Here is a 27,567-nt window from a genome sequence, read left to right as displayed (position 1 = left end):
CCGGTTTTGAGCTGATAATATTATGTGACACTCCAAATACACTTCTGGCTGGGCGTGTCTAGTGGAGAATGAATAGCGGTGGCTGTTTCGCAATGCGTTCGCGTTGGCTATTGCAGTGCTTTGCGAAGGGCCAACACGAATAGGAATTATCATTGTGTACAGAACCGTTTCCACAGGTGAGATTGTTGAATATGTTTAAACATTCTAGCTAAATTACTTCAAATATGTTAATACTTGGGAAATACAAAGAAACAAATACTGATATTACACTGAATATTTGTAACATATTGCGAATAATTTCATACTTTGAAGTTTACACTGTTTCTTTCTTGCTGATTGATTAAAGGGTAGTCACGAGATCTGATATTTGGAGTTCACACACCTGTGAACGGACAAAAAAAGAAAGTTCACACGATGTAATAATAATAAGTACTAATATATTTTGGGGTAGAGATTATATTTCCCGCATTTCCAGTCTGGACGATATCTGTGAAAGTGACACTAACACAGGATATAACATTGGACTCCAAGAATTTCATTTTGATGAGTTTGGTGACATTACTGCAGTGTTAAAATCATGTGGTTTCCACGTGAAAGGACATCTAAGGCTAATAATGTAAATAGGTATGGTCAAAATGTAGTTGAATTATGTAGGGCAACATCCATCTTTATTCTGAATGGGAGATGCAGCTAAGACAGAATGTTGGCAGTTATACCTGTAAAGATAGAAGTGTCGTAGATTATATTATTGTAACCGACTATTCTGCACACACACACTGTTTTGTGTTTTAATATCATTAAGTGCGTTACAGTGGTCCGCAGATTTCTGATAACATTCAAGCATTGTTATGATAATTTTAGCTATAATTCTTGTTTGACCATTCACATTAAGTGCATTATATATTCAATTGTTAACGTTTATGTTTACATTAAAGCATTGTATCGGAAACATAATTGCTATACACTCACATTCACACACACACACGCACGCACGCACGCACGCACGCACACACACACACACACACGCGCGCGCGCGCGCAAACGATACTACGCAGGTGCCCTGACGGACTGCAGTGTCTGCTGAATGATATATACACATATGCTAATGGATGGCATTTGAAATATAATGCCAGTAAAAGTGCGTGTCTACTGTTTGTGAATATTCGCAAATCTGTCTGTCAATGTGCCTACATTGATTCACAAGTACGTCTTAAAAAGGAAAATGTAACTTATGTTGGATTCATCAAACTGCCTTATATCTCCCTTTCTCTCTCTCTCTCTCTCTCTCTCTCTCTCTCTCTCTCTCTCTCTCTCTCTCTCTCTCTCTCTCTGGTATTAGGGAAGTCAATGCACATGGTAATCACGTGACTATCAAACACTGGCAACAATGCAGTTTATCGGGTACAGCCCGACCGCTACGACCCGCTCACATACCGCGCTATAGCGCGGCCGCGGTCTCGCTATACCGTTACCGTGGATCACGCTCTTCGACCAAAGACCCCTTTTCGATCTCACTTAAAGTATTCTATTATAATTACTCAGTGATAAATTTAGAATTAATGCATATTGCGCTTTGATGTGTCTGCAGTTAACAAGCATTTGCATAAAGTTAGTTCGAATTATTCGTTCTGCGCTGTAGCTGCAGCTGTGTATTTCGTGTTATAGGAATTAGACAACCCTGGCCGTATTTGTATTTTACAACTGTACTTTTTTACCCTTTTATTTAAATACGATGAACAGTTACATTATAAAGTGGTATTTAGGTAGATATCAATACTATTCTACAGAGGTGAATACGTTTAATGATACGTCTGTAAGGTTTTAGTTGTTATTGACCCCCCGGGCCAAGTCGGACCGAACATTTTTGATAGAGGCTCTTACAGTAAATTACAGAAAATAAAGAAGTTGGGGGGAGGGGAAGGGGGGTGGGGGTGGGGGTGGGGGTGGGGGGGGGGGGGGGTGGGGGGGGGGGTGGGGGGGGCGGGTCACGGGTGGCCCAGTCGTCTAAGGCGCCGCGATTCGCTGTGCAGAGTTGCGTACCTTGGGCACGCCAGAAACCTATGATTGTGTGTTCGAATCCCAGTTCCCCCCGATTACGTTTCTAGGTTTCACCGAAGTGGTAAACGTCTGAGACCTGCATCACTTCGGGCTTCCTCCCACATTAAGCTGACACGCCGTGATATAACTGGAATACTGTTATAAGGGGCGATAAACCAAACTCACTCACTCACATAAATTGAGTCTACTCCGTCAACATCTTAACAATGCCCCCTATTGAACAATTGATAGAGGCTATGTTACGACGTAAATTGTAATACTTGCAGTAAATTGTAATAATTTTGACGTAAATTGTAATAACAACGTAAATTGTAATAATATTTGACGTAAATTGTAATAATCCCTACTTGCGGTAAAATGTAATAAATTCTTACATAAATTGTAATAACCTTACTACCGTAGTGTCCAAGACGCCAAATGACTAGAAATTGTCTTTGTCAGTTGAGCTTTCGTTTCACATGTACAATTCGAGAAATACTGTGTATGATGACAAATGTACAAAACTGTTAAGTTAAGGATGGTTGGTATAGGCTTTATCGTACAATCGACATTAAAGGGTGGTGTCAACATAGTGAAAGACATTCATTGGAAGTGATGTGATGTTTGTGGCATGCTATCATCTACGTAGAAGATACTACAATCTGCGTCATAGTGTTGGGGGGGGGGGGGGTTGTTTGGGTGTGTAGTGTGTGCAACATGTGTTTGTGTGTGTGTGTGTGGGGGGGGGGGGGGGGTGCGTGTGTATGTGTGAATGTGTGTGTGTTTGTGTATGTTTGTGTATGTTTGTGTTTGTGTGTCTATGCTGAAGAGGCCCAAGTATCGCAGCAACAGTATGATTCGGTATTTTAGATAGTTACTAGTCTTTTCATCAGAATTTTAACAAAGTATGTTGTAATTTCATTACAGTGCTTGTTGTTTGTTGGAATTACTTTAATCCTCTTAAACCCCCAGAGGAGGTTATGCTTTCAGGGAATTATTGTCTGTCTCAAATTAGTGATAAAAAATGAAAAACGTATTATCTACGAAGAATATACTTATGTCTTCGTCGGACATACTTTTATCTACGTAGAAGATACGTTTATCTAATATATTTGCTACATTCTAATTCGTATATCTACAGGTTTGTGTTGCTATTTTATCTTTTAAAATATCTTACTTTGTTCATTTGTTACATTTTGTATAACCTTTAATTGCTCATATCAGCATTTTTGTGGGACCTCTCACAAATTAAAGTAGTGTCACTCATCTTTCACTTGGAGTGAGTAAGTGAGTATGGTTTAACGCCGCTTTTAGCAATATTCCAGCAATATATTCTTTACATTGGAATGTTCAGAAGGTATTTTATTAAAGTGCTTTATGTTAGCTGGAATTATTTTAATCCTCTTAAACCCCCAGAGAAGATATCCTCTGAGGTAATTTTTGTCCGTATATATGTCACAAATTAGTGATTACTTTTGAAAAACGTAATTATCTGTTTCGAAAATTATGTACCGCAATATACGTGAGGTACCAAATTTGGTATCAAGGTTGCTTGGCGCAATCCACCAACGATTGCCGAGTTTAATGATCTTATAATACTCTTCGTATGAGGTCAAAGAGAATATTTACGTTAGTTACAAAACCCTTTTCATTATAGATTTTCCATCCTTTCAATTTTGATCAAAACAGATATATTTCAGCAATAATTGATTGCAACAAATTTATTATACATTCTGATGCTCTTTGAAACTCAACAAGACATGCCCGAATATACCGGATATTATTTGTGTATGGTTTGAATTATGATTTCGTGCCGTTATCACGATGGATTCTGTTTTTGTTGTTGGGGCAAGGAGTTATTATCCCAGCAAAAGTTGTCAGTAAGTTGTTGTTAGTTCTTCATGACATATGAAAGGAATCCAGACAGTTACATTTATTCATTTATTTCATTAAATATACTTCTTCCTATGAAAGGAAATATTTTATGTTATATTAATGATCCATATGTAAATCATACATTGCTACAAATATTGCATAAGTTAACATGGTTTGCATTTATTTATTATTATTTCTTTATCTGTGAGAAGTTCACAGAGATCGAGAATACACAATATCTAATAGTATATGCAATGTAGGTAAAGAATATCCACGCCCCTCTTTTGATAATAATAAAACAAATTGTATATAATGTTATGTATTAAGTATTCTTCTTTCCCATGCATGGGAAATCTATGCTGCATTTGCTGCCGACTGTTTTTTTTTCATTTGACATTGCACAGGAGATCGGTCACTCATTTGTTGTATTTGAATTCTTTGTCAAAATATAATACAAAACACACAGAGTATTTCTCAAATAAATAGTTCATTCTAGTAATTAATCCTCTTCTGGACAACCATAGAAATGAAATTCCAATGCGTTTATATATACATATAATTATACAACAATGTACGATAACGACCTCCATCCTCCCCCAATCCAATACTTTAATGACGATTGTACGATAAACCCTGTACCAACCCTGACAAGGATAGGTTCTAGTCATTTAACGCCTTTGACACTAAACTTATAAGGTTATTACAATTTACGTAAAAAGTTATTACATTTTACCGCAAGTTGAGATTGTTACAATTTACGTCAATTTTTATTACAATTTGCGTATTACAATTTACGTCAAATTTTATTACAATTTACGTTGTTATTACAATTTACGTCAAAATTATTACAATTTACTGCAAGTATTACAATTTACCTTTTTATTACAATTTACGTCGTAAGAGGCTATGTTAAGAATGCAGAGGAAAAGGGAATCACTTTAAGTAACGTTTTTGCTTTTAATACGATGAACAGTGACATGAAAGTCTGTTGTTTGAGTAGATATACTAGTCTTTAGACAAACATATTTGACGTTTAAGACTATGTTGAGAGAATAGAAAAGACGGCTTCGCTTAGAGCAACGTGTTTGCTTTCAATGCGGTGAACGGTGACAATATAAATTGGTATTCGGGTAGATATAATACTATTCTATAGATTTAATCAGGTTTGATGATACATCAGTGACGTTTAAGTTGGATTTGACCGCCCGGGCCAAGTCGGGCGAAACAGTTGAGATCCCCATGTGAATGCACCGAGATGTGGAAATTTGTATCACGATAGTTGGAAGTATTCGAAACGCTTCAAATTTTATTTCGTTTAACGATTTCTCTCTTACATGTAACCTAGCTCAGCCACGCTCACAGACCGGCCGACTTCCAGATTTTCAAGCGATTTACTCGCAATAACTTTATTGTGCTGGAAGATTTGGGTTTGTTATAATGTCATATGCGTATGTTGCATTCATACACTGCAAACAAGAAAACGTCTTTTATTCCGTATATTGGCCATTGGTCGGAAAAATTACTCAAAATTCATTTAAATTGATAAATTCGTGAGCGTCCGGAAAAGCATCGAGTTTTTCAAGCCTAAAATGGAAGGGAAAATGCTTTTTTGCTCCGCCTTGTACAACTGTTAGTGGAAAATCAGTTGGCCACCGTCCAATACTTAACTGGACTCCTTTCACGCCCCAACCCTTTCACTCTCCTCACGTCTTTATCTGTCCTGAGTATACATACCTTAGTTTATGTTTGCACAAAGGAGCGTTCAGCGGCATAGATCTTGGATCAGTGCATGAATTATAATTGCCAATGTATGAGCATTTCTTCCGGTTAAAGGGCTTTGATGAATTAATATTTCAGGTTTTTAAATTGGTAAAAATAATATATAACCGTTTTACAAAATTATAGATCTACAGATGTATTTGTACCAAGACAAAATATGCTTGAACACAGGTGTTTTCTCCATTCAGCTGGTACAATGACTTGATGTAACAGGAATGTAATGAGAATGTGTTTGGTGTTATCATTTGTTATCATATTTGGAAGGTTATCTGGGAACATGTTTCCTCTGATAATGTTTGTAAGAACAGAACATATCCCTGCTTAATCATGCTGTGATCATAATTTTTAGGAGAAAATTAGTTTATTTATGTGTCGCACAGTGCACAATCACGATATGCAGTGGTGACTACAATGCTGTACCATGCTGGGAATCCACGCTTATATATAGGCATGAATGGGCCGGGCTTCGATACTTGTTATATATATGAGGTCCCCGTTGGACTTTGTTGCTGTCTGTCACGTGTTGTGTTTCCAATGTCAACAAGTATACACTTTATGACGTTCCACTGATCTGTAAGTAGCACGTACTGATTCCTTTGTGTTCATTCCCAAATCACAATTATGTATTCCTTAAACGTTTCAGTATTATTTTTTGCTCACTGCATATTTATTGTGCTTTTAATGTTCTCAATAAATTAGATAAGCAAATTACCATTTTACGAACGGTTATTCCTCAACATGTCTAAAACTATACAGTAGAGGCCTTTCTCGAGTTTCCAATACTCTCAATCCGGTGTTCAGAATCTGATCTGATACAATGCTCAGGGCCGATGTAACGGAAACACCATTTGTTCTTGGGCATTAATACGCCTGATCAGTCTTGTAACTCTAACCTATAGGAGTTGGGTAAGTGGGAGGACACCGATCTAGTGGTTATAAAGCGTTCCCTCGTCATACAGAAGTCCCGTTTTCGATTAACAAAATTGTAACTATGCTTCACGTTCTGGAGCCCATTTCCAGTCTAAATCTGGACGTTGTTATTAGTGCCTAGTTTGAAATTGAAATCGTGCATCTGTGTGATTAGGGTAACCAGTAACTGCTGGTCTGACAGATACAATATCATTAAGTTTTCTAGCTTAAACATGACAAAAATATCAAAGCTGGTTTCGACTGATTTTAATCCAATTTTGCCCCAACTGCTCATTGGCCCAAACAAGCCAAGTCCTCAAAACAACTCCCCTATTATAGGGATTCTCGTTATGACTTCTGAAGAAGAAGGATTTAAAAAAAAGCCAAAATATGGAATTTAGGACTACTCTACCCATCTGTGCTCTGCCCATATATACGTGAACAAATGTCTAATGATAGATGTTGTTATTTTCTATGCATTATTTGTTCTTTTTTATTGCTTTTGGCAGCGATGTCTTATGAAAATGGAAAGAGTTTTGTCGCTTTTATTTTACAACAGTTACAGAGAATACCTTACTAAGAAACATGACAGGATATTCACTATAGCAATAAGAGAGTTTGCGGAAAATGCAACAAAAGCTACTTTTGCATTATTAAGAGATAGCATGAAATATTAACTTGGCACGTGGCCAAGCACGATGTTTCCCTGGTGTCTTCCCATTTTGACTTCTCCCTTTATGACTACTGTTGCAAAACACATACTTCGTGGCTCAGTGACTGCTAATATTACTACCTATCACTGCTGTTCCTAGGTGAAGTTGGACACGGTGTTGGAGTAGTCAAAATGTTATTGTTTGTTTGTTCAGTGTTAGATATATACGCATTCGGCCAGACTCTATTGTTTTCAGCATTTCACCTTGTTCTAAAATGATCAAAATAATATTTTCCTGATTAGACCATGTGGAATTCGTATCTGGTGGTAGTTTGGATGTAAATTAGTTATTTTCAGTGATCCATTCATATCATTTTCACTTCTATTTTGCGTTTTACGCCCAGTTGAATCTGTTTCGGAGGATAATCGAGACTGTTAGGGTCGTTTTATATTTACATTCATACATTGTGTGGAAACACAAACACTCTTCAGTATTTCGGTACATGACCCGACCCAGTTCTGTCACCCCTGCCAACAAATCACCTGGGTAATCTGGCCTGGGTGGGTGTCTGGGGATTGCTATGCGTGTCTTTCGAGGTATTGTGAGACTGAAGGCACATAGTACCCCTCTACTTATCAATTGATCTTGTGTTGCGTTCACCATCAAACATAACAAAAGAGCATTATTCATCGAGTAGTTTGTTGAAGCCAGCGCGAGGGCATACGACAGTCTAACTATTTCGATTCGTGTTCGCTTAATGGAGGAAGAACAGTTGAAACATGGGTCATAAACATTACAGGCTAGTGTCATCAACTCAAACGTCGAAAAATATCTTAATTCCATACTTACTTTCCACTATTATCGACCCAGCTGCAGCGATACATGTTTTGCTGTAAACAAATGTGTAGTATTGCAATTGCTTAAATTCAATAAACCAAATGTTGGCTTCTCCTTTTAAAGAAATAAATGTTTATTAGGATGGCCAGGATATCACTACATCACATGATTAAGTACTATTCAAATTCATAATGTTTACATAGTTCATATAGTTTAGATCGCCTCCGAGGTCTAGTGGTAGAGCGTCCGCCCGGAGAGCGGAAGGTCCGGGGTTCGATCCCCGGCCGCGTCATACCAAAAGACGTTAAACGATTGTACTTGTTGTTACCCTGTCTGGCGCTCGGCATTAAGGGGCTAAAACAAGGACTGGTCGGCTCGGAGTCAGTATACTGTGTCTAAGTGGGGTATTTATGTTAAACTGCGGCATGGTATCTCAGTGAGCTAGCACTATAATGAAACAGCATCGTTACCTCCATGACAATGTGGTAGATGCCAAGGGTGCCTCCCAGTGTACGCCCTTAGTACAAGGGCATGGGATGGGACTTTCCAATGCGTGTATTGCAACACTGTGCTGAAGGACACCTACATGCGTCGTTTAACACACACAAGTAGGTGTCCTGTGGGACGCCAGATTAAAGCCCACCCGTGCCTTTGCGCCGTTGCGTGTACCTGCATATGAAGAAGTCATCTTCTTCAAAACGGCCCTTTTCAGGGCCACCCGTCTCTCCCGAAAGAACGCTTTCATCCTTTGCTTTGACGACCCTCAAACCCAAACAAAGAACCCTCCTCCTCCTCCCTCCCTCCCTCCCGGAAACGGAGGCGACGCCATCTTGGAGGTGCTCGCCACCGGAAACGGAGGCGCAGCCCTCTTGGAGGTGCGCACGCCACCGGACACGGATGCGACGCCATCTTGAAGGAGCACACCCCCGGAAACGGATGCGACGCCATCTTGGATGCGCGCGCAGGTCCCATCATGCCCTGTGCGCATGCGCAGGTCACATGACCAAACCGAGACCGGAAGTGACGTCACAGAGGTCACGTGATCCTCTCGACCAATCAGAAGCCAGGAGCGGTCCTAAAGTACCGCTACCAACTACTCACGTCGCTATCTAAGTGCAATAATCTTGGACGCGACGTTAAACCCCATTTCACCTCACCTCATATAGCTTAAATTAAATATATGTCACAGACGTAACAGGCACCCAAAGAAGGCGATACATATTCTTCATAATACATACGTATAATAAAATTAATATCCGAAGTGTTGTCTTTACAATTAATATTAAATAGTCTGGTTATTTTCCAGTTTAAATTCACTTGTCAGACACCCTTGTCAGGCAACAAAGTGGCGGGTGCTACCGGTACATTTGTGTGTATAACATGTTTGTTTTGTTTTAGTGTTGGCGCCATGGCTCCATACAAGAAGGTATTCGTAATGATGTTATTGATAACACCGTTTGTAGCTCTTGTTACGTACATGAGCAGCTCCAACATCATGACCTCTGACATTCTCGGCAATATATCAAGACACATTTTCAAAGAGTATCCTCCAGCAAGCATTATATCGGTTTATTCTATACCTAAAATTATCACACCATTCGATCAACATTCGAGTATCCTATCGCATTTATTAACAGGGCACTGGAAAACACGTCCTTTGACAAAAAAGGAAGATGAAGACATATTGAACTTTCTGTCTGACGTAAATGTCCGTTACACCTTACCAAAGAATTATCAAAGGATTGATGGTCTCTGTGGAAATGTTACCCACACAGGATCTAAAACTGCTGAGTGGATAAGAGCCTTGTGTGATCCTAAAGGAACAACCCCGTGCTGCTTCAACAATAAATGTGCTATGAAGTCTGTGGAGGAATGTGTGTGTCCTGATTGCTATGACATGCGGAACCAGAAACATGCTGAATATTCCACCTGGACCCCTTCAGACCCAAGATATGGCTACAAGGAACACAGCCCCCATGAAGCTTGCAGCATCCTCAGTGGCAGCACCATTTTGTTTGTTGGGGATTCTCTTGTTCGCCATGTATATACAGCCATGGTGCTGCTTGTTACAGGGAATATGAAAGATGGAGCCATGAACGAAAAAGTACCACAGAGTAAGTTCAAATTATTCATTTTGTAAGAACTTGAGGTCTGAAATTGAGAAACTTATATTGATACACGTACACAGCTATGGCAAAGTTAAAAGAATAAAACAAAATATTTAAAATAGATGAAACAATATAACTGAGGATATCAATGCCACACGTCGGAGGAAAATGTCATTTTTTTAATGTTCTGTATATATTTGATACTGAACACATGTGATGGATACTTTCCTATATTATATATGCACTTCGACGTCAAACGTAAATTTGATTAATACGATTTGATCATTATTTGAGAAAACTATATTCGAGATCATTCTTTTAGATACATTTGTGTTCAGAAGCAGTAGTAGTATTAAAAAAGTCATAGACAACCGCTCCATTGATAATATATATATTTGGAATGTTGATTATTGCTTTGACTTGTTGATCTTGTGTTTCAGATGTTAAGAACTTGTGTAGCGGAATGTATATGTTCACAGAAAAATTGTGTCGACTGCATCTGAGGTTTCAGCTTCGTGCTTGCAACGGTACAGTTAACCTGGAACTGAAGTACTTCTTCTCTGCAGCATATGGCCCACAATTGAAACAAAGTGTTGCAAATTTAAATAACAAGTCATTACTTTTTGTAGGTATAGGTCCACACAATCTTTTTAACCATAAGGAAGTTCAAAAGAAGTTTGTGTTACCAACACTGTCCTATTTACGCAACAATGCTAGACCTTGGCCAAAAGTACTGTGGGCAGCGAGTCATGCTCCGGGTGCGTTGAAGTCCCCGAAAGTGTTGGCCCAGTCGTACGACAGTGTAAAACGATACAATGGCAACATGGAGAGTTTCCTTAGAACTTGGAAAGTTCCTATTTTCGATACCTTTAACATGACGGATGGAATGACGAGTTTTGATGGTCAGCATTATGGACTTGGGATGAATGTAGTGAAAGCGAATGTAATATTGAGTTACCTAAATGAATTGAAAAATAAAGGATTGTGGTGAAACCTGTTGTAGGTGTCTCTTTTTATAGTTTTAGCTTCGTTTTGCCATAAGATAACGAAAAAGAAGTATATTTTTATTGGTAAAGTCTGAAATTAAAAACATGCCAGAGATTCAAAAATCCAGGCACATGTTCCATAACTCTACTGTATTATGTATCAATAGTTTCACGTTGTGGAACATATGTAAAACTAAAATGGCATTTTACATTTTCATAAGTATCATTGGGTTTGGTAATCATTCATCTTGTAACGTATCAGAATTAGCTTGCAGAGTTGCGGCCATTAGGCACGCCTGCGAAAATATTGAACGTGGGTTCGAATCCAAGTTAGCCCTGATTCTTGGTTTGTCAGCACCATAACCATGCTCACTGGTTTCACCAACGTGCTAAACCTCTAAGACCCGCTTCACGTCGGTCTTTCCTCCCACATCAAGACATGACGTGATAACTGAAACTGTGACGTTACAGCATCCTCGCCCACGTGTGTATGTTGCATTCAGTTATGAACAGATGAGAAAAGGTGTGGAACAGGACATAATAAAGTTGGATTATGCAGGACAATACAAACATATCTGTCTCCCGGGTTTGGAAAAGGCATGTGATTGATATCAGTCAAAAGAGTGGCATCTTCAGTCGTGCTGTCGAAGCATATGTAAAACAGATATACCAAAAGAGAAGATGAACGTGTTGTATGTCTTTCAGAGGTTTGTACGTTTCCCAAGTTGCTGGTACATCATGTCTATTTATTAACAAAGTCATATACATGAATATTGTTACGTGTCAATTCCCAAATTGAAACAATATGTTAACCTAGAAATCTGTACGTAAAAAAACTTGGTGTGAAACCAACAAACAAATTGTATACAAGTGAGTGAGTTTGGTTTTACGCCGCTTTTAGCAATATTCCAGCAATATCACGGCGGGGGACACAAGAAATGGGCTTCACACATTGTACCCATGTCGGGAATCGAACCCGAATCGTGACGAGCGAACGCTTTAACCACTAGGCTACCCGACCGCCCCAGTAAACATAAGAGTGGTAATACAATATTCAATGGCAATACATAATATGATGGCAGTGGTTAGTATCAAAAACAAAAATACAGTGGTGAAAGCAACATTCAGTGATAAAAAATATATTTACCCAGCAGCGACAGTGGTCACTGACAGGCTTCCGAGATGCGCTCGGCAGGGAATCAGGGATGATGAACGATCCCCACATCGCTGTTCCCAAAGCGATGCAAATGCGTGTGGGTGAGAGCTACATCAACAGGCACTGGTATTTTCCATGTAGTGCCCTCAGTCCATCGGAACGAGAACATTAAAGATGTTTCCATGACATTCTATCACCGTCCGCAGTAACCGGAAGTTTACATACAACACTAGCATCTAAATCTAGTAACTTCCAGACTAGTGCTTAAATTAAATGGCACTTCATTCCTGACCCGTGAAAATCCGGGATAGAATAGGTCTTCAACAACCCATGCTTACTGTAAAAGGCGACTAATGGGATCGGGTGGTCAGGCTCGCTGACTTGGTTGATGCATGTCATCGATCCCAATTGCGTGGATCGATGGTCATGATACCAATCACTGGATTGTCTGGTCGAAACTCGATTATTTACAGACCGCCGTCACATAGCTGGAATATTGCTGAGTGCGGCGTTAATAGAACAAACAAACAAACAAAACTGCCCAAATACAATGCAATGAGCGTCGACCGAATCTCAACAGAAACAACGCAACACAGTTAAAATCATTGTTAAACAATAAAATACACTATCATATACAGTATTCTAATACATAAACCTATTTGCAAACATATGAATCTCAGTCACATCTTTTACTTTATATCAGGTTCTATTAACAAGGCCATAAAGTCCAATACATTATCCATTCAAGTAAATCACATACTAATTACCCGCACAGAATACATATAAGCAATGCTATACATATCGCCATCGTTACATAATCCAGTCATATGCACCGTCAGTATCCAGCAGTACACCCTCCAATGATATAGACCATGCTGTTCATACAGTAACTTGTACACAAGAAAGACTATTGAATAGGTAGTACGTACACACACCCACTGCATACACAGAAGCCATAGTCGTATTTCTCACTCTACACCAAGTTCTTGTCATACAGATCAATACATCATCCATTCACATAAACCAGGAATACAAACATACATACATAGCCATGTTCACACTTTTATATATAGGCATGTTCACACATATATACATAGCAATACACACATACATACATGCATAGGAATGTCCACACATAAATACATAGGACTGTTCACACATATATACATAGCAATACACACATACATACATGCATAGGAATGTTCACACATACATACATACATAGGAATGTTCACACATACATACATAGGTATGTTCACAAATATATACATAGGCATGTTCACACATACATATATAGGCATGTTCACACATATATACATGGGCATGTTCACGCATACATACATAGGTATGTTCACACATATATACATTGGAATGTTTACACATATGTACATAGGTATGTTCACACATATATACATAGGTATGTTCACACATATATACATAGCAATACACACATACATACATGCATAGGAATGTTCACACATATATACATAGGTATGTTCACACATATATACATAGCAATACACACATACATACATGCATAGACATGTTCACACATACATACATAGGCATATTCACACATATATACATGGGAATGTTCACACATATATACATAGGTATGTTCACACATATATACATAGGCATTTCACACATACATACATAGGCATGTTCACACATACATACATAGGTATGTTCACACATATATACATAGGTATGTTCACACATGCATACATACATAGGGATGTTCACACATATATACATAGGTATGTTCACACATATATACATAGGCATGTTCACACATATATACATAGCAATACACACATACATACATGCATAGGAATGTTCACACATACATACATAGGAATGTTCACACATACATACATAGCAATGCACACATACATACATTGCCATGTTCACACATATATACATAGGCATGTTCACACATACATACATAGGTATGTTCACAAACATATATATAGGAATGTTTACACATATATACATCGACATGTTCACACATACATACATAGGCATATTCACACATATATACATAGGAATGTTCACACATAAATACATAGGCATGTTCACACTTATATACATAGGAATGTTCACACATACATACATACATAGGTTTGTTCACACATATATACATAAGTATGTTTACACATACATACATAGGCCTGTTCACACACATACATAGGCATGTTCACACTTATATACATAGGCATGTTCACACATACATACATAGGTATGTTCACACATACATACATAGGCATGTTCACACATATATACATGGGCATGTTCACACTTATAAACATAGGCATGTTCACACATATATACAGAGCAATACACACATACATGCATGCATAGGAATGTTCACACATACATACATAGGTATGTTCACAAATATATACATAGACATGTTCACACATACATACATAGGCATGTTCACACATATATACATAGGCATGTTCATACATATATACGTAGGAACCCTACACCAGATATTAATATCATCGTGCACCTGTTAAGGTAGGATATTCATTTGGACCGGGCTTCGATATATATAATTCTTATATATGAGGTCCTCGTTGGTCTTTGTTGCTGTCTGTCACATTTTTCAATATTGTCTGGTTTGACCTGGTAGAACTGGTATCTGGTGGTAGTTTGGATGTAAATTAGTTATTTTTCAGTGATCCATTCACACAATTGTCACCGCTACTTTGCCTTTTACGCCCAAATGAATCTGTTTCGGAGGATAATCGCGACTGCATATTCTCTAGTATGGTTGTTTTATATGTACATTCACCGAGCGTTTGAATAGAAACAGTCTTGAGAATATATATACATGACCCGATCCAATTAAGTCACCCGGGTATCCAGGGATTGCTAGGTGTCTCTTTCGAGGCATTGCGAGACTGAAGGCACACAATACTACATTATTGATTGACTGATGCCTTCAGTGCGGCGTTAACCAACACAATAAACACAGAACAAAAAAGCACTTTTCATCGAGCAGAATATCCGTGGTCGAATAGGTCTTCAGCAACCCATGCTTGCCGTAAAAGGCATATCGTTAGAGACGACTAACAGGATCGGGTTGTCAGGTTCGTTGACCTGGTTGATGCACGTCATCGTGTCCCAATTGCGTGGATCGATGCATTAGTCTTCATGTCAACAGCACAACAATTCCGTCAACACTCTCATCTCTTGTGCGCTTGAAGCGATGTTATCCTGCACGAATGAAATAGGTGAACGAGATTAGCAGAAAGAGATTTTGGTAAAATATATTGACATCAATAATAATGCGCCGAAAAGGGTGGCATTAAGACAAATTATTTCGCCTCGTGTGCGCTTAAGAGCGGAAAACAGTTGGATTATGGGTTATACACATTGCAGGTAAGATGAGAAGTGATGGTTTGGCAAAAGGCTTTTCTAGTCTATTAAACGTGGGATCGGTGGATGGAAAGGATAATGTCAACACTTCAGAAATAAATCCGATAATGCAAGATTTCCCGGTAAGCGAATTGAATTCTCCTCTGACTATTTTGGAAATAATTTATTATAATATTGGTAATAATAGATCTGGCCCAGATGGCGTGGCTGCAGAATTTTGAAAATATCTAAGCCTTTATTGTTATTACTTTGAACAAGATATTTGACAGTGGTCAAATCCCAGATGACGTGAGGAAGAGTATAGTGTGTCCCTGGTTTAAGTCTGGGGATAATGATAATCCCAACAGCTATCGAGGTAAGTAATTGATTGATGCGGTTTGTAAGTTTTTTCTGTTCTATTCTTAACTTCAGACTGCAGGGATGGTGTGATGCAAATAATGTTATAGATGGGGTACAAGGAGGCTTCAGATCTAAGTATTCAAAAAGTGCTAATATATTCTCGTTACATTCTATTGTCCAGAAGTATGCTGGTAAAAGTAAGGTAGGTTATAGTGTGTATTTATTGATTTTTGCCAAGGACAGTTGACTTTAAAACACAATGTTTTATTTGACAGCCTCAAATAGATAGATAGATTTCTTGACAATATAATATCAAGATAGACACAATTTTATGGATAACAAGTTTTTTAATACTGCTTTTCACAGTATTAAAGAAGTTGTTATCCATAAAATTGTGTCTATCTTGTCATCCGTCAACTTGTAAGTAATGCCTATCAAACAAATTATAATATCAGTGTATTCTAAGCTCAGTGCTTGTGTAAGGATTTAGAATGGCCTTTCAAATTACTTTGATTGTAATATCGGTACCCACCAGGGGTTGCATTTTAAGCTCTCGACTATTTATCATTTTCATAAATCGACTTGTTAAAGTCATGGAAGACTGTGGTGGTAGAGGCATATTTGTCTCACTACGTTGCGATAATGTGTTTGCTTTAAGGTTTGAAGATGATATATTACCAATGGCTGATTCTTGTTTACAATTACAAAAGAAAATCAATGCCTTGGAGAAATTTTGTGATGCCAAGGGTAGGAAAGTAAATTTTAACAAAAATAAAATTATGGTTTATGGTGGCCCTTTGCGTAATTATAAAAAAATGTTTTTTTAATGGTAATCAAATAGAGGTAGTATCTGTTCAAAAAATTTGATAGTATGCTTGTCCCCATATTGCGTTATGTTTCAGAAATATGGGGAGTAAAATATTGTAAAGAAATTGAAAAAATACAAGTAAAACTATGTAAATGGTTGCTGAAAGTGGGTGATAAAACTTAAAAAAGTATGGTTCTTGGTGAATGTTGAGTTCCTCTCCAGTTTGTTTATATGACTAGAGCAGTGAAATATTGGTGTAAAATTATAAATCTGAGTCAAAATAGATTACCGTACCAATGATATCAGATGTTATCCGTGGATGAAAGTGGATGTGTTAATTGGGTTATCCATTCAAAAAATATACTTTTTCTGTTCGGTTTTGGATTTGAGTGGATAGCCCAAAATGTTGGAAATATAAACAGTTCTATAACTATTTTTCAGAAAATACTCGTTGATAATCTCTAGCAAGCCTGGATTACCGACATGTCCAATTCATCAAAGTGTAGGTACTATGCACAGTTTAAGTCTTTTAAATGTTAAATTGTTCCTTTCATAAAATATCCCTGTTTACTTAAAGTCTGCTTTAGCAACATGTAGATGTAGTAGTAAAATCTATTAAGGGAAATCTATCTAAGCAACCATCTAACACATGTAAATTATCAGTATCTATCTATCTATCTATCTATCTATCTGTCTATCTGTCTATCTGTCTATCACCATGTAAATCTATTGGCATCTTCGAAGAATGAAGTATTGTAAAATGTAAGCCTGTATCATTATATAGTAATTAAGGAAAGTTGAACCTGTCACGCAACTTGTACAACTGTGCTCTTAAGTATCCACAAAATGTAAATCAAACAAGCATGCGTCTCCAAATGTTATTAAATGAGTGTATTATGGGCCTCTGGCCTTACACTGAATACATAATATCTCTCTGTCTGTCTGTCATTATTGACCCAGCTGCAGCGATACATTTTTGCCATAAACAAGTGTGTAGTATCGCAATTGCTTAAACTCAATAAAACAAATATGGGCTGCTCCTTTTAAAGAAGTAAATGTTTATCGAGACATGTTTAGGATCTTAAAACATGAAAGAGGTCAGCGCAAGTTAGGTTAAGAGGAACTGTACACTTGTCACACATCGACAGGACACAGGTAAACACTTGATGACATTTATTGGCAACACTCGAAACGAACCGCGAAACCCAAGCGAGCCTCCCAACCCAGGCGAGCTACCAAGGGGAGCTAACTCCTGCTGAACCTACAAGTTTCACCCATCGGTCTCGTCCCCAAAAAGCAAACGGGTAAGAGTCAGTCCTTGCTGGGGACAGACGATTTTCGTTTAATACACCACCTTTCTTATCCTCAAGGCAGATCAATCAACGACAACATAGACAGCGAAGCATACTCCGTGCTTTCAAGGTAAATACTACTTTGATAAATGCTTGCCGTTTGGCTGTTCCATATCATGCTCAGTGTTTGAAAAATTCAGCACCTTTTTGCAATGGTGTGTCCAGCAAAAGTTGCCTAACCACCAACTCATGCATTACCTTGATGATTTTCTCACAGGCGGAACTGCAGGAACGAAAGACTGTGGTGATAACCTTGATACATGTCTCAGTACTTTCCAGGAGCTGGGCGTACCCGTAGCACATGAGAAGACAGTAGATCCTGCATCCTGCTTAACATTCCTAGGTCTTGAAATCGACAGTCAGGATGCAGGTTAGAATACCACAGGAAAAGATTGTAAATATCAACGCAATCATACACGATATGCTGGCCTGTGGTTGTGCTTTCTTAGACCTAGAAGTCCAAGACACTACTAAGACAGTAACATTCGCTGTAAGGCATTCAAAAACGGACAGGCAGTCACATGGTATAGTTGTTTCCATTTCCGCCATACCTGGCCACAATCTGTGTCCAGTGGCTGCAGTTAAAGCATACCTAACAGTTCGATCACAGGGTCAGACTCAAGCTTTGGTACACTTTGATAAATCTCCCCTGACAAGGTATCAATTTCAGGCCGTGCTAAAAAGAGCACTGGCGCATAGCTGCATCTGCACAGCAGCATACTCTTCGCATTCCTTCAGGATTGGCGCAGAAACGACAGCAGCCGGTAACGGAGTGAGTTGATACTGCACTTTGGTAGGTGGGGGTCAGAATGTTATAAAAGCTATATACGCATAACTGCAAACATTTAAATCGCCAACCATGCAAGAACAGTTTTCTTCCTATTGATTCATGTTTTCAGTATGGTTGGTTGGGTCCAGCTTCCTGACCCGGGCGAGAGAGCACCTACAGGACAGTGACTTCGGTATTCCAGGGGGATGTCTCTGGTTGGCAAGGGGCGGCATGAGGTGGGAGGAGCTGACCAAGCTGATAGATGCCCAGGTCAAAGCAATGCAGACACCACCAAAGGCGGTGGTGATTCACATGGGTTCGAACGACCTGGGTAAGGTAAACACGTGTCAGCTATATCATGAGATCAAGCTGGCACTCCATGCTGCCACGGAGGTACTGGCATGTAGCCAGCCGTGCCCGGGACCTGGACGGGGCCAGGCAGAAGCTGAACAGACGAGTGGGGAACAGGGCCAGTGAGCTTGGGGGGATACGGGTTCCCCACACAGTGTTCAACCGGCAAGAGCAGCCACTGGACCTGTGTGACAGGGTTCATTTGTCACCGGCCGGACTTGATCTATTCACACAAAACATTGGCAGCTCCCTTTCCGCAGTATGCCTGTAGGAAACATTTTCAGTATAGGATAACACGGTGGGTGTACATGAGCGCGAATGGTCATGGTTGTGGGGAAGCACCTTGGTGCTTGTGGTGGGGTGCTGGTGGACTGCATTACAAGTTACATTTGGCGTCTTGGGATACATCCCAAATTATAAATTATTTAGGATAGGGCTGCCCGCTTTACAGCAGGAACCAATTTATCCATTCTGCTTTACAGCAGATGGCTGAGTGTCCGCTTTACAGCGGATGGTCAGCTTGGCAACAATAGTTGCCCTAGCTCATGGTTTGGCAATGGTACTTGCCTGGCAGCGATAGCTGCATAGCAACATGGGTTGCTTGGCAACGGTAGTTACAGGGCAGCGGGCGCGGCATTGGTAAGCAACATGGGTTGCTTGGCACCGGTAGTTGCAGGGCAGCGGGCGCTGCATTGGTAAGCAACATGGGTTGCTTGGCAACGGGTGTTGCAGGGCAGCGGTTGATGCAGTTGAAACAATTTATCCATTCTGCTTTACAGCAGATGGCTTAGTGTCCGCTTTACAGCGGATGGTCAGCTTGGCAACTATAGTTGCCTTCGCTCATGGTTTGGCAATGGTACTTGCCTGGCAGCGATAGCTGCATAGCATCATGGGTTGCTTGGCAACGGTAGTTGCAGGGCAGCGGGCGCTGCATTGGTAAGCAACATGGGTTGCTTGGCACCGGTAGTTGCAGGGCAGCGGGCGCTGCATTGGTAAGCAACATGGGTTGCTTGGCACCGGTAGTTGCAGGGCAGCGGGCGCTGCATTGGTAAGCAACGTGGGTTGCTTGGCATCGGTAGTTGCAGGGCAGCGGGCGCTGCATTGATAAGCAACATGGGTTGCTTGGCAACGGTTGCTGCAGTTGGGGTTGCTTAACAGGGGTTAAGCTCATTTCTGCAGTCCACCAGTACCTCCACATCCGCGACCATGTCATCCAATAATATCTCTTGTCTTAAATTGAAGTACCGCTATCATGCATGATAGCGGAGCCTGTCATAATGCAGCCATGGATATGTCCTTATATAATAGCATTTAGTGACTAGAACTAAATGCCTTTATGTTAGGCTTGGCACAGTTGCTAATATTATTACAGCGAAATACCTTCATTCCGTGTGGGGGGCACGGGTGGCCCAGTCGTCTAAGGCGCCGCGATTCGCTGTGCAGAGTTGCGTCCCTTGGTCACGCCAGAAACCTATGATTGTGGGTTCGAATCCCGCTTCGCCCCGATTATGTTTCTAGGTTTGTCTGCACCATACCCGTGCTCGTGGGTTTCACCGAAGTGGTAAACGTCTGAGACCTGCATCACTTCGGGCTTTCCTCCCACATTAAGCTGACACGCCGTGATATAACTGGAATACTGTTAAAAGCGGCGTTAAACCCAACTCACTCACTCACTCATTCCGTGTGGCTACGTGCTGTTTTGCATGGTGCCATCGTCTCTGGCCTAGATCCGCTCTTGGCACGTCCGGTAAAGTAGCGTTTGTTTATATTTTCTATGACCTGTTGTAGCGTGACATCAGCTCACGCAGCACTTGCTCTCCAGCTTTCAGCCGTACAACACATAGTTATATTCGCGCATTCATCTATAGTTCGTTGCACTGTTATCCTTAATTCCAAGTTATTCAAGCTTTGCAGTTGGTGTAATTTTACTGGAGCATAATGTTTGTATATAATGATGTTGTCATGAATAAAATGTTGCGGATGGGCGGGGTGCTGGTGGACTGCATTACAAGTTACATTTGGCGTCTTGGGATACATCCCAAATTATAAATTATTTAGGATAGGGCTGCCCGCTTTACAGCAGGAAACAATTTATCCATTCTGCTTTACAGCAGATGGCTTAGTGTCCGCTTTACAGCGGATGGTCAGCTTGGCAACTATAGTTGCCTTCGCTCATGGTTTGGCAATGGTACTTGCCTGGCAGCGATAGCTGCATAGCAACATGGGTTGCTTGGCAACGGTAGTTGCAGGGCAGCGGGCGCTGCATTGGTAAGCAACATGGGTTGCTTGGCACCGGTAGTTGCAGGGCAGCGGGCGCTGCATTGGTAAGCAACATGGGTTGCTTGGCATCGGTACTTGCAGGGCAGCGGGCGCTGCATTGATAAGCAACATGGGTTGCTTGGCAACGGTTGCTGCAGTTGGGGTTGCTTTACCATTTTCCCCCAAAAAAAGTTTTTAGCTTCTTCAGTGATGCAGCCTTCAAATAGGCTGCTTCAATCAGAGAGTGTTATTGTGATTTGAAACCTATGCTTGTAAAATACTCGATGTGGATTGGTTAAAAAATATCAGAGAGAAAACCACAAAAACATGAAGCATGTCATATATAGTTAAAGATTAGTTTTACACAGTGCATAATCTTTTTGTGGCACCTTAGGCAATAAGCAAACAATCGGTTTTGTGAGTCATGACACAACCTTTTTTACTTGACATTTTTATCAAACGATCTGCTATAACAAAACTGTTTAATGTAAAGTTCTGTGTAGAACATGTCAATATAAAGAATATAAGTTTTGTTTTGTTTCAGCGTTGGCGCCATGGCTCCATACCAGAAGGTATTCGTAATGATGTTATTGATAACACCGTTTGTAGCTCTTGTTACGTACATGAGCAACTCCAACATCATGACCTCTGACATTCTCGGCAATATTTCAAGACACATTTTCCAAGAGTATCCTCCATCAAGTATTATATCGGTTTATCCTATACCTAAAAACATCACACCATTCGCTCAACATTCGAGTATCCTATCGCATTTATTGACAGGGCACTGGAAAACACGTCCTTTGACAAAAAAAAGGAAGATGAAGATATATTGAACTTTCTGTCTGACGTAAATGTCCGCTATACCTTACCTATCAAAGGATTGACGGTCTCTGTGGAAATGTTACCCACACAGGATCTAAAACTGCTGAGTGGATAAGAGCCTTGTGTGATCCTAGAGGAACAACCCCGTGCTGCTTCAACAATAAATGTGCTATGAAGTCTGTGGAGGAATGTGTGTGTCCTGATTGCTATGACATGCGGAACCAGAAACATGCTGAATATTCCACCTGGATCCCTTTAGACCCAAGATATGGCTACAAGGAACACAGCCCCCAAGAAGCTTGCAGCATCCTCACCGGAAACATGATTCTGTTTGTTGGGGATTCTCTTGTTCGCCATGTATATACAGCTATGGTACTGCTTGTTACAGAGAATATGAAAGATGGACCCATGAATGAAAATGTACCACAGAGTAAGTTCAAATAATTTATTGTGTGAGAACTTGAGGTCTGAAATTGAGAAACATATTTATACATGTACACAGCAATGGCAAAGTGAAAAGAATAAAAGAAAACAGTTTAATAGATGAAACAATAAAATTGAGGATATCAATGTAACATGTCGGAGGAAAACGTCATTTTCTTAAATTTTCTGATTATATTTGATACTGTACACATGTGATGAACACTTTCCTATAATATATATGCACTTTGTCGTCAAACGTATATCTTATGAATATGATTTGATCATTATTTGAGAAAACTATATTCGAGATCATTCTTTTGGAATACCGTGTACGTCAACAAACGTATCAAGGTCTGTTCTTTACTGACCGATACATTTGTGTGCAGAAGAAGTTGTAGTATTAAACAATTCATAGACAACCGCTCCATTGATAATATATACATTTGGAATATTGATTATTTTTTCTTCGACTTGTTGATCTTGTTTTTCAGATGTTACGAACTTGTGTAGCGGAATGTATATGTTCACAGAAAAATTGTGTCGACTGCATCTGAGGTATCAGCTTCGTGCTTGCAACGGTACAGTTAACCTGGTACTGAAGTACTTCTTCTCTGCAGCATATGGCCCACAATTGAAACAAAGTGTTGCAAATTTAAATAACAAGTCATTACTTTTTGTAGGTATAGGTCCACACGATCATTTTAACCATAAGGAAGTTCAAAAGAAGTTTTTGTTACCAACACTTTCCTATATACGCAACAATGCTAGATCTTGGCCAAAAGTACTGTGGGCAGCGAGTCATGCTCCGGGTGCGTTGAAGTCCCCGAAAGTGTTGGCCCAGTCGTACGACAGTGTAAAACGATACAATGGCAACATGGAGAGTTTCCTTAGAACTTGGAAAGTTCCTATTTTCGATACCTTCAAGATGGCGGATGGAATGACGAGTTTTGATGGTCAGCATTATGGACTTGGGATGAATGTAGTGAAAGTGAATGTAATATTGAGTTACCTTAATGAATTGAAAAATAAAGGATTGTGGCGAAACCTGTTGTAGGTGTCTCTTTTTATAGTTTCAGGGGTTTTTTTGCCAGAAAGTAACGAATAAGAAGATCCTTAATATATTTTTATTGGTACAGCCTGAAATCATATACATGTACATGCCAGAGATCATAATTCCAGGCACATTTTTCCTTAAACTCTACTGTATTATATATCAAATAGTTTCACGTTGTGGAACATATGTAAAGCTAAAATGGCATTTTACATCTTTATAAGTATCATTGAGGTTGGGAATCAGGTTTATTTTGCAATGTATCAGAATTTGCTGTGCAGAGTTGCGGCCATTAAAGTTAATCATGGGTTCGAATCCAAGTTTGCCCTGATTCTGGGTTTGTCAGCACCATAACCATGGTCATGGGTTTCACCAAAGTGCTAAACCTCAAAGACTCGCTTCAGGTTGGTCTTTCCTCTCACATCAAGACATGGCGTGATAACTGAAACTGTTCGAAGTGACGTTAAAGCAAACTGTATTACACGTATATGTTGCATTCAATAGATGAGAAAAGGTGTGGAACAGGACATAATATAGTCATTGATATCAGTCTTTCCCACTTAAAGTGTGACATCTTTAGGCATGTAAATGTATTAGATTAGATTAGTCTAAATGTTGACTGTTCCAAAGGAAAATCAAATTTCTTTAAACGATAAATAATAACGGATGCCGTCGAAGCATATGCAAAATAGATATGCCAGAAGATGAACGTGGTGAATGTCTTTCAGAGTTTGTGTTGTTGTTTTCACAAGTTGCTTGTGCATTAAGTACATTTATAAACAAAGTCATATACAAGTATATACTGACCCGTGAAGATCCGGGTTAGAATAGGTCTTCAGCAACCCATTCTTGCCGTAAAAGGCGACGATGCATGTCGTCCGAGGCGGGATCGGTTGCGGCAGGCTCGCTGACTTGGTGGATGCATGTCATCATATCCCAATTGCGTGGATCGACAAACAAATAACATGCTAAATAAAAGTGTGAAACACTATATGAACCGTAAAACTCTATATAATGTCATACTTTAAAGTTTACACTGTTTCTTTTATGCTGAGTGGCTGAATGGGTAGTCACCTGATCTGATATTTGGAGTTCACACGCCTGTGAACGGTCAGAAAAGTTCTCACGTGTGAACATTGGCCGGAACTACTTTCCGGGGTTACTCCGAAGTCTCTGTGTTACAATTAATGCCTGCATTTTCCAGCATTATAATTAATTTAATATTTTTGCCTTGTCCTGTAACATTTTATCCGATTTAAAATGCAAAATGCTTTGGTTCTGGTGTTTGTTGTCGTCTGTTCCATGAAACAAAATGGTGATTTGGATATTGAATGGCTATCTATGGACACTAGTAACGCAAGGGAAAAAAATGAAATCTGCAAAATTACTTAGGGGAACGATATTGACTTTGATGCTTTGTTTTCCAAACATAACACACTCTGACGTCCAAACACAAAACACACAAGTTTTAGAGCACTCCGTTCAATCACCACCAGTCCATTCCACATCGGTTAAAGGCGACTTTGCTTGTCTTAAGAGGCGACTAACTGGATCGGGTGGTCAGGCTCGCTGACTTGGTTGATGCATGTGGTCGTATCCCAATTGCGTGGATCGATGCTCATGATGTCAATCACTGGATTGTCTGTTTGAGACTCGATTATTTACCGACCGCCATCATATAGCTGGAATATTGCTGAGTGCGGCGTTAAACAACAAACAAACAAACATTCCAAATCGTCCGAATTGGTTTGCGATTATCCAAACACAAGCAACACCTCCACAAATCAATCATATTCCTAATTTGCGAGTGCCATGAGAGCTTTCATGCCTCGGGGTGTTTTCCTGTTCCCTAAATTTCACAGTAAGCAGTAAGTAAATTCTTATGATCCCGTTCGACTCTAAATGCACCTCTTTACAAAATTCAGTGACGTCATATATAAATCAGCTCTCGAAGGTTGACCTTGCCTCATTGCATCGAGTCATGTTTATATTTTTATTCACTCTCCTGTTATCATGTTTTAAGAATAGATTAATCCCACGTGTTATTTGTAAATTTGTTCAGAAAATAACATTATGTTGATGTTGACATATTTTCAGCTTATGTTGTATATAGTCAAAGAACTTTATTTCTTTGCGTTACTGAGTATGATACGGGAAAAGTTTGTGACCGAGAGCCGGCAAAAATACCGACAAAGCAATCATTGTTGCAATATCATTCGGCCAAGCCATTAATCAGCGCTTTCAAATCATTCACACTTGCATGAACCCATTCAAACTGAAGTTCAAATATTCAAGCATGGACATGACAAAGCGGGGGGAAACAGGACGAGGAAAGAGACGAATGACAAGATGGCGGATTAGCCAGTGAACCGTGGTTTGGACAGACAAACAGACAGATAGTGTATTTGAGTCTCACCTCACGAAAATATATGCAAGGATGCATATAACAGGACATAAAAGTGAGCCACCCGTAAAGGGTTACGAGAGACTTTATTTCCAACTTAAGAGGAGCGGTACATACATACTTACATAACTTTCACACCCTAAGACACCTTTAAACATTCTATTTTTTAAACCACCCGTTCTTCAGCCAGGCTTGCATAACACTTCATTCCAATCAGACACATACGTTTCCGTGCATATATCACGGACACGTACAACTACACTTTTCACAGTAACATTCCCATAAATTCAGACCCCATTCGTTCAGCTTTGCCCTCCCTCACACGAAAATTCCAGTCCACCAGCATACGGTTCAGACCACATAAAACATACATATTTTATCTAAGGGACATTTTAGTAAAACGACAATACTGTCAAACAATACACATCCATTGTGTCTAAAAGGTCAGTACAAGCAATCACAACAACAGCCGTCATGAAAGCGTCCGTGCAAGAGGCGATAGGTACGACTCATCCGAGAACCGCTACACCACGTCAAGAAGACATGACTTCGGCACAGAGAGCGGGAATAGCGGTGAAGACTGGTCACGTATTGAGCGACGTTTGTAGTGACCAGAACTGGGATAAACACCGTAGAGAATTATATCTGTGGCATGCAACTATGTGTTTAATTGACAAACATTTAATAAGAGCAAAATCATCTGCACTTCTTGTGTTTTGTATTTTTACTCCATTCTGCAAAGTGCGCCAATGGCAATGCTACTGACTCGATATCCGACATTTGCAGCTAAATATAGCAGCGTGTAAAAGTGGTAATGCGGAACTAACGCGGAATACAATTTCTTCATTTTAAGCAGATCGCTCATGAAAAAATGCAATTCCTATAAAAATGGTCGTGTTGCTTATTATCTGTAATTACTGCCCATTGCTATGTTTAATTTCTAACCATGATATCACTCCCAAATGTATTATTTAATTGTCTATCATATCACAACCTTTGTGAGTTGGTGACATGTTTAATAACAGAGTAAAATTTCTGTTAAATAGCTATCTTGGCCACTTCTGAACACAGTGTTTTCCTACAATATAGCAAAAGCCAAATGAAAATAAAACTATTCTCTAATTTATGTATTTTAAAGATGTTATGCCACTCATTGGTGGGGATACAAGAGTAATAATTCAAGTTCATATGATTGTTTGTGTTATGGTATTTTTCAAAAGTTATAAGAGTTGGACATATTTTTTCTCATACACATT

The 27,567-nt window shown here is 39.5% G+C and overlaps 1 protein-coding gene and 1 pseudogene across 1 annotated transcript; both read left to right on the top strand.

Annotated features, from left to right (window-relative positions):
* LOC139479283 (uncharacterized) overlaps nucleotides 1-23,910 on the top strand; it is a 38,385-nt pseudogene extending 14,475 nt beyond the window's left edge.
* Nucleotides 106-11,189, top strand: LOC139480116 (uncharacterized). Its single transcript, XM_071263143.1, has 3 exons — nucleotides 106-176; nucleotides 9,489-10,204; nucleotides 10,639-11,189. Exons 2-3 carry the CDS (start codon nucleotides 9,499-9,501, stop codon nucleotides 11,187-11,189), a joined length of 1,257 nt encoding a protein of 418 aa, XP_071119244.1. The 5' UTR covers nucleotides 106-176; nucleotides 9,489-9,498.
* Nucleotides 23,911-27,567: the final 3,657 nt, after the last annotated feature.

Source organism: Haliotis cracherodii, unplaced genomic scaffold (genome assembly GCF_022045235.1).
Source record: "Haliotis cracherodii isolate W230 unplaced genomic scaffold, xgHalCrac1.p SCAF_4, whole genome shotgun sequence".
In the NCBI taxonomy this organism is placed as follows: domain Eukaryota; kingdom Metazoa; phylum Mollusca; class Gastropoda; order Lepetellida; family Haliotidae; genus Haliotis; species Haliotis cracherodii.
The sequence above is the reverse complement of the archived record's forward strand: the minus strand, read 5'-3'. Positions and strand labels throughout refer to the sequence as shown.

Bases quoted from the DNA above. Each gene is read 5' to 3' on its own strand.
- LOC139480116 (XM_071263143.1), top strand. From the start codon at position 9,499: ATGGCTCCATACAAGAAGGTATTCGTAATGATGTTATTGATAACACCG. The intron at 10,205-10,638 runs GTAAGTTCAAAT...CTTGTGTTTCAG, and splicing joins GAACGAAAAAGTACCACAGA to ATGTTAAGAACTTGTGTAGC.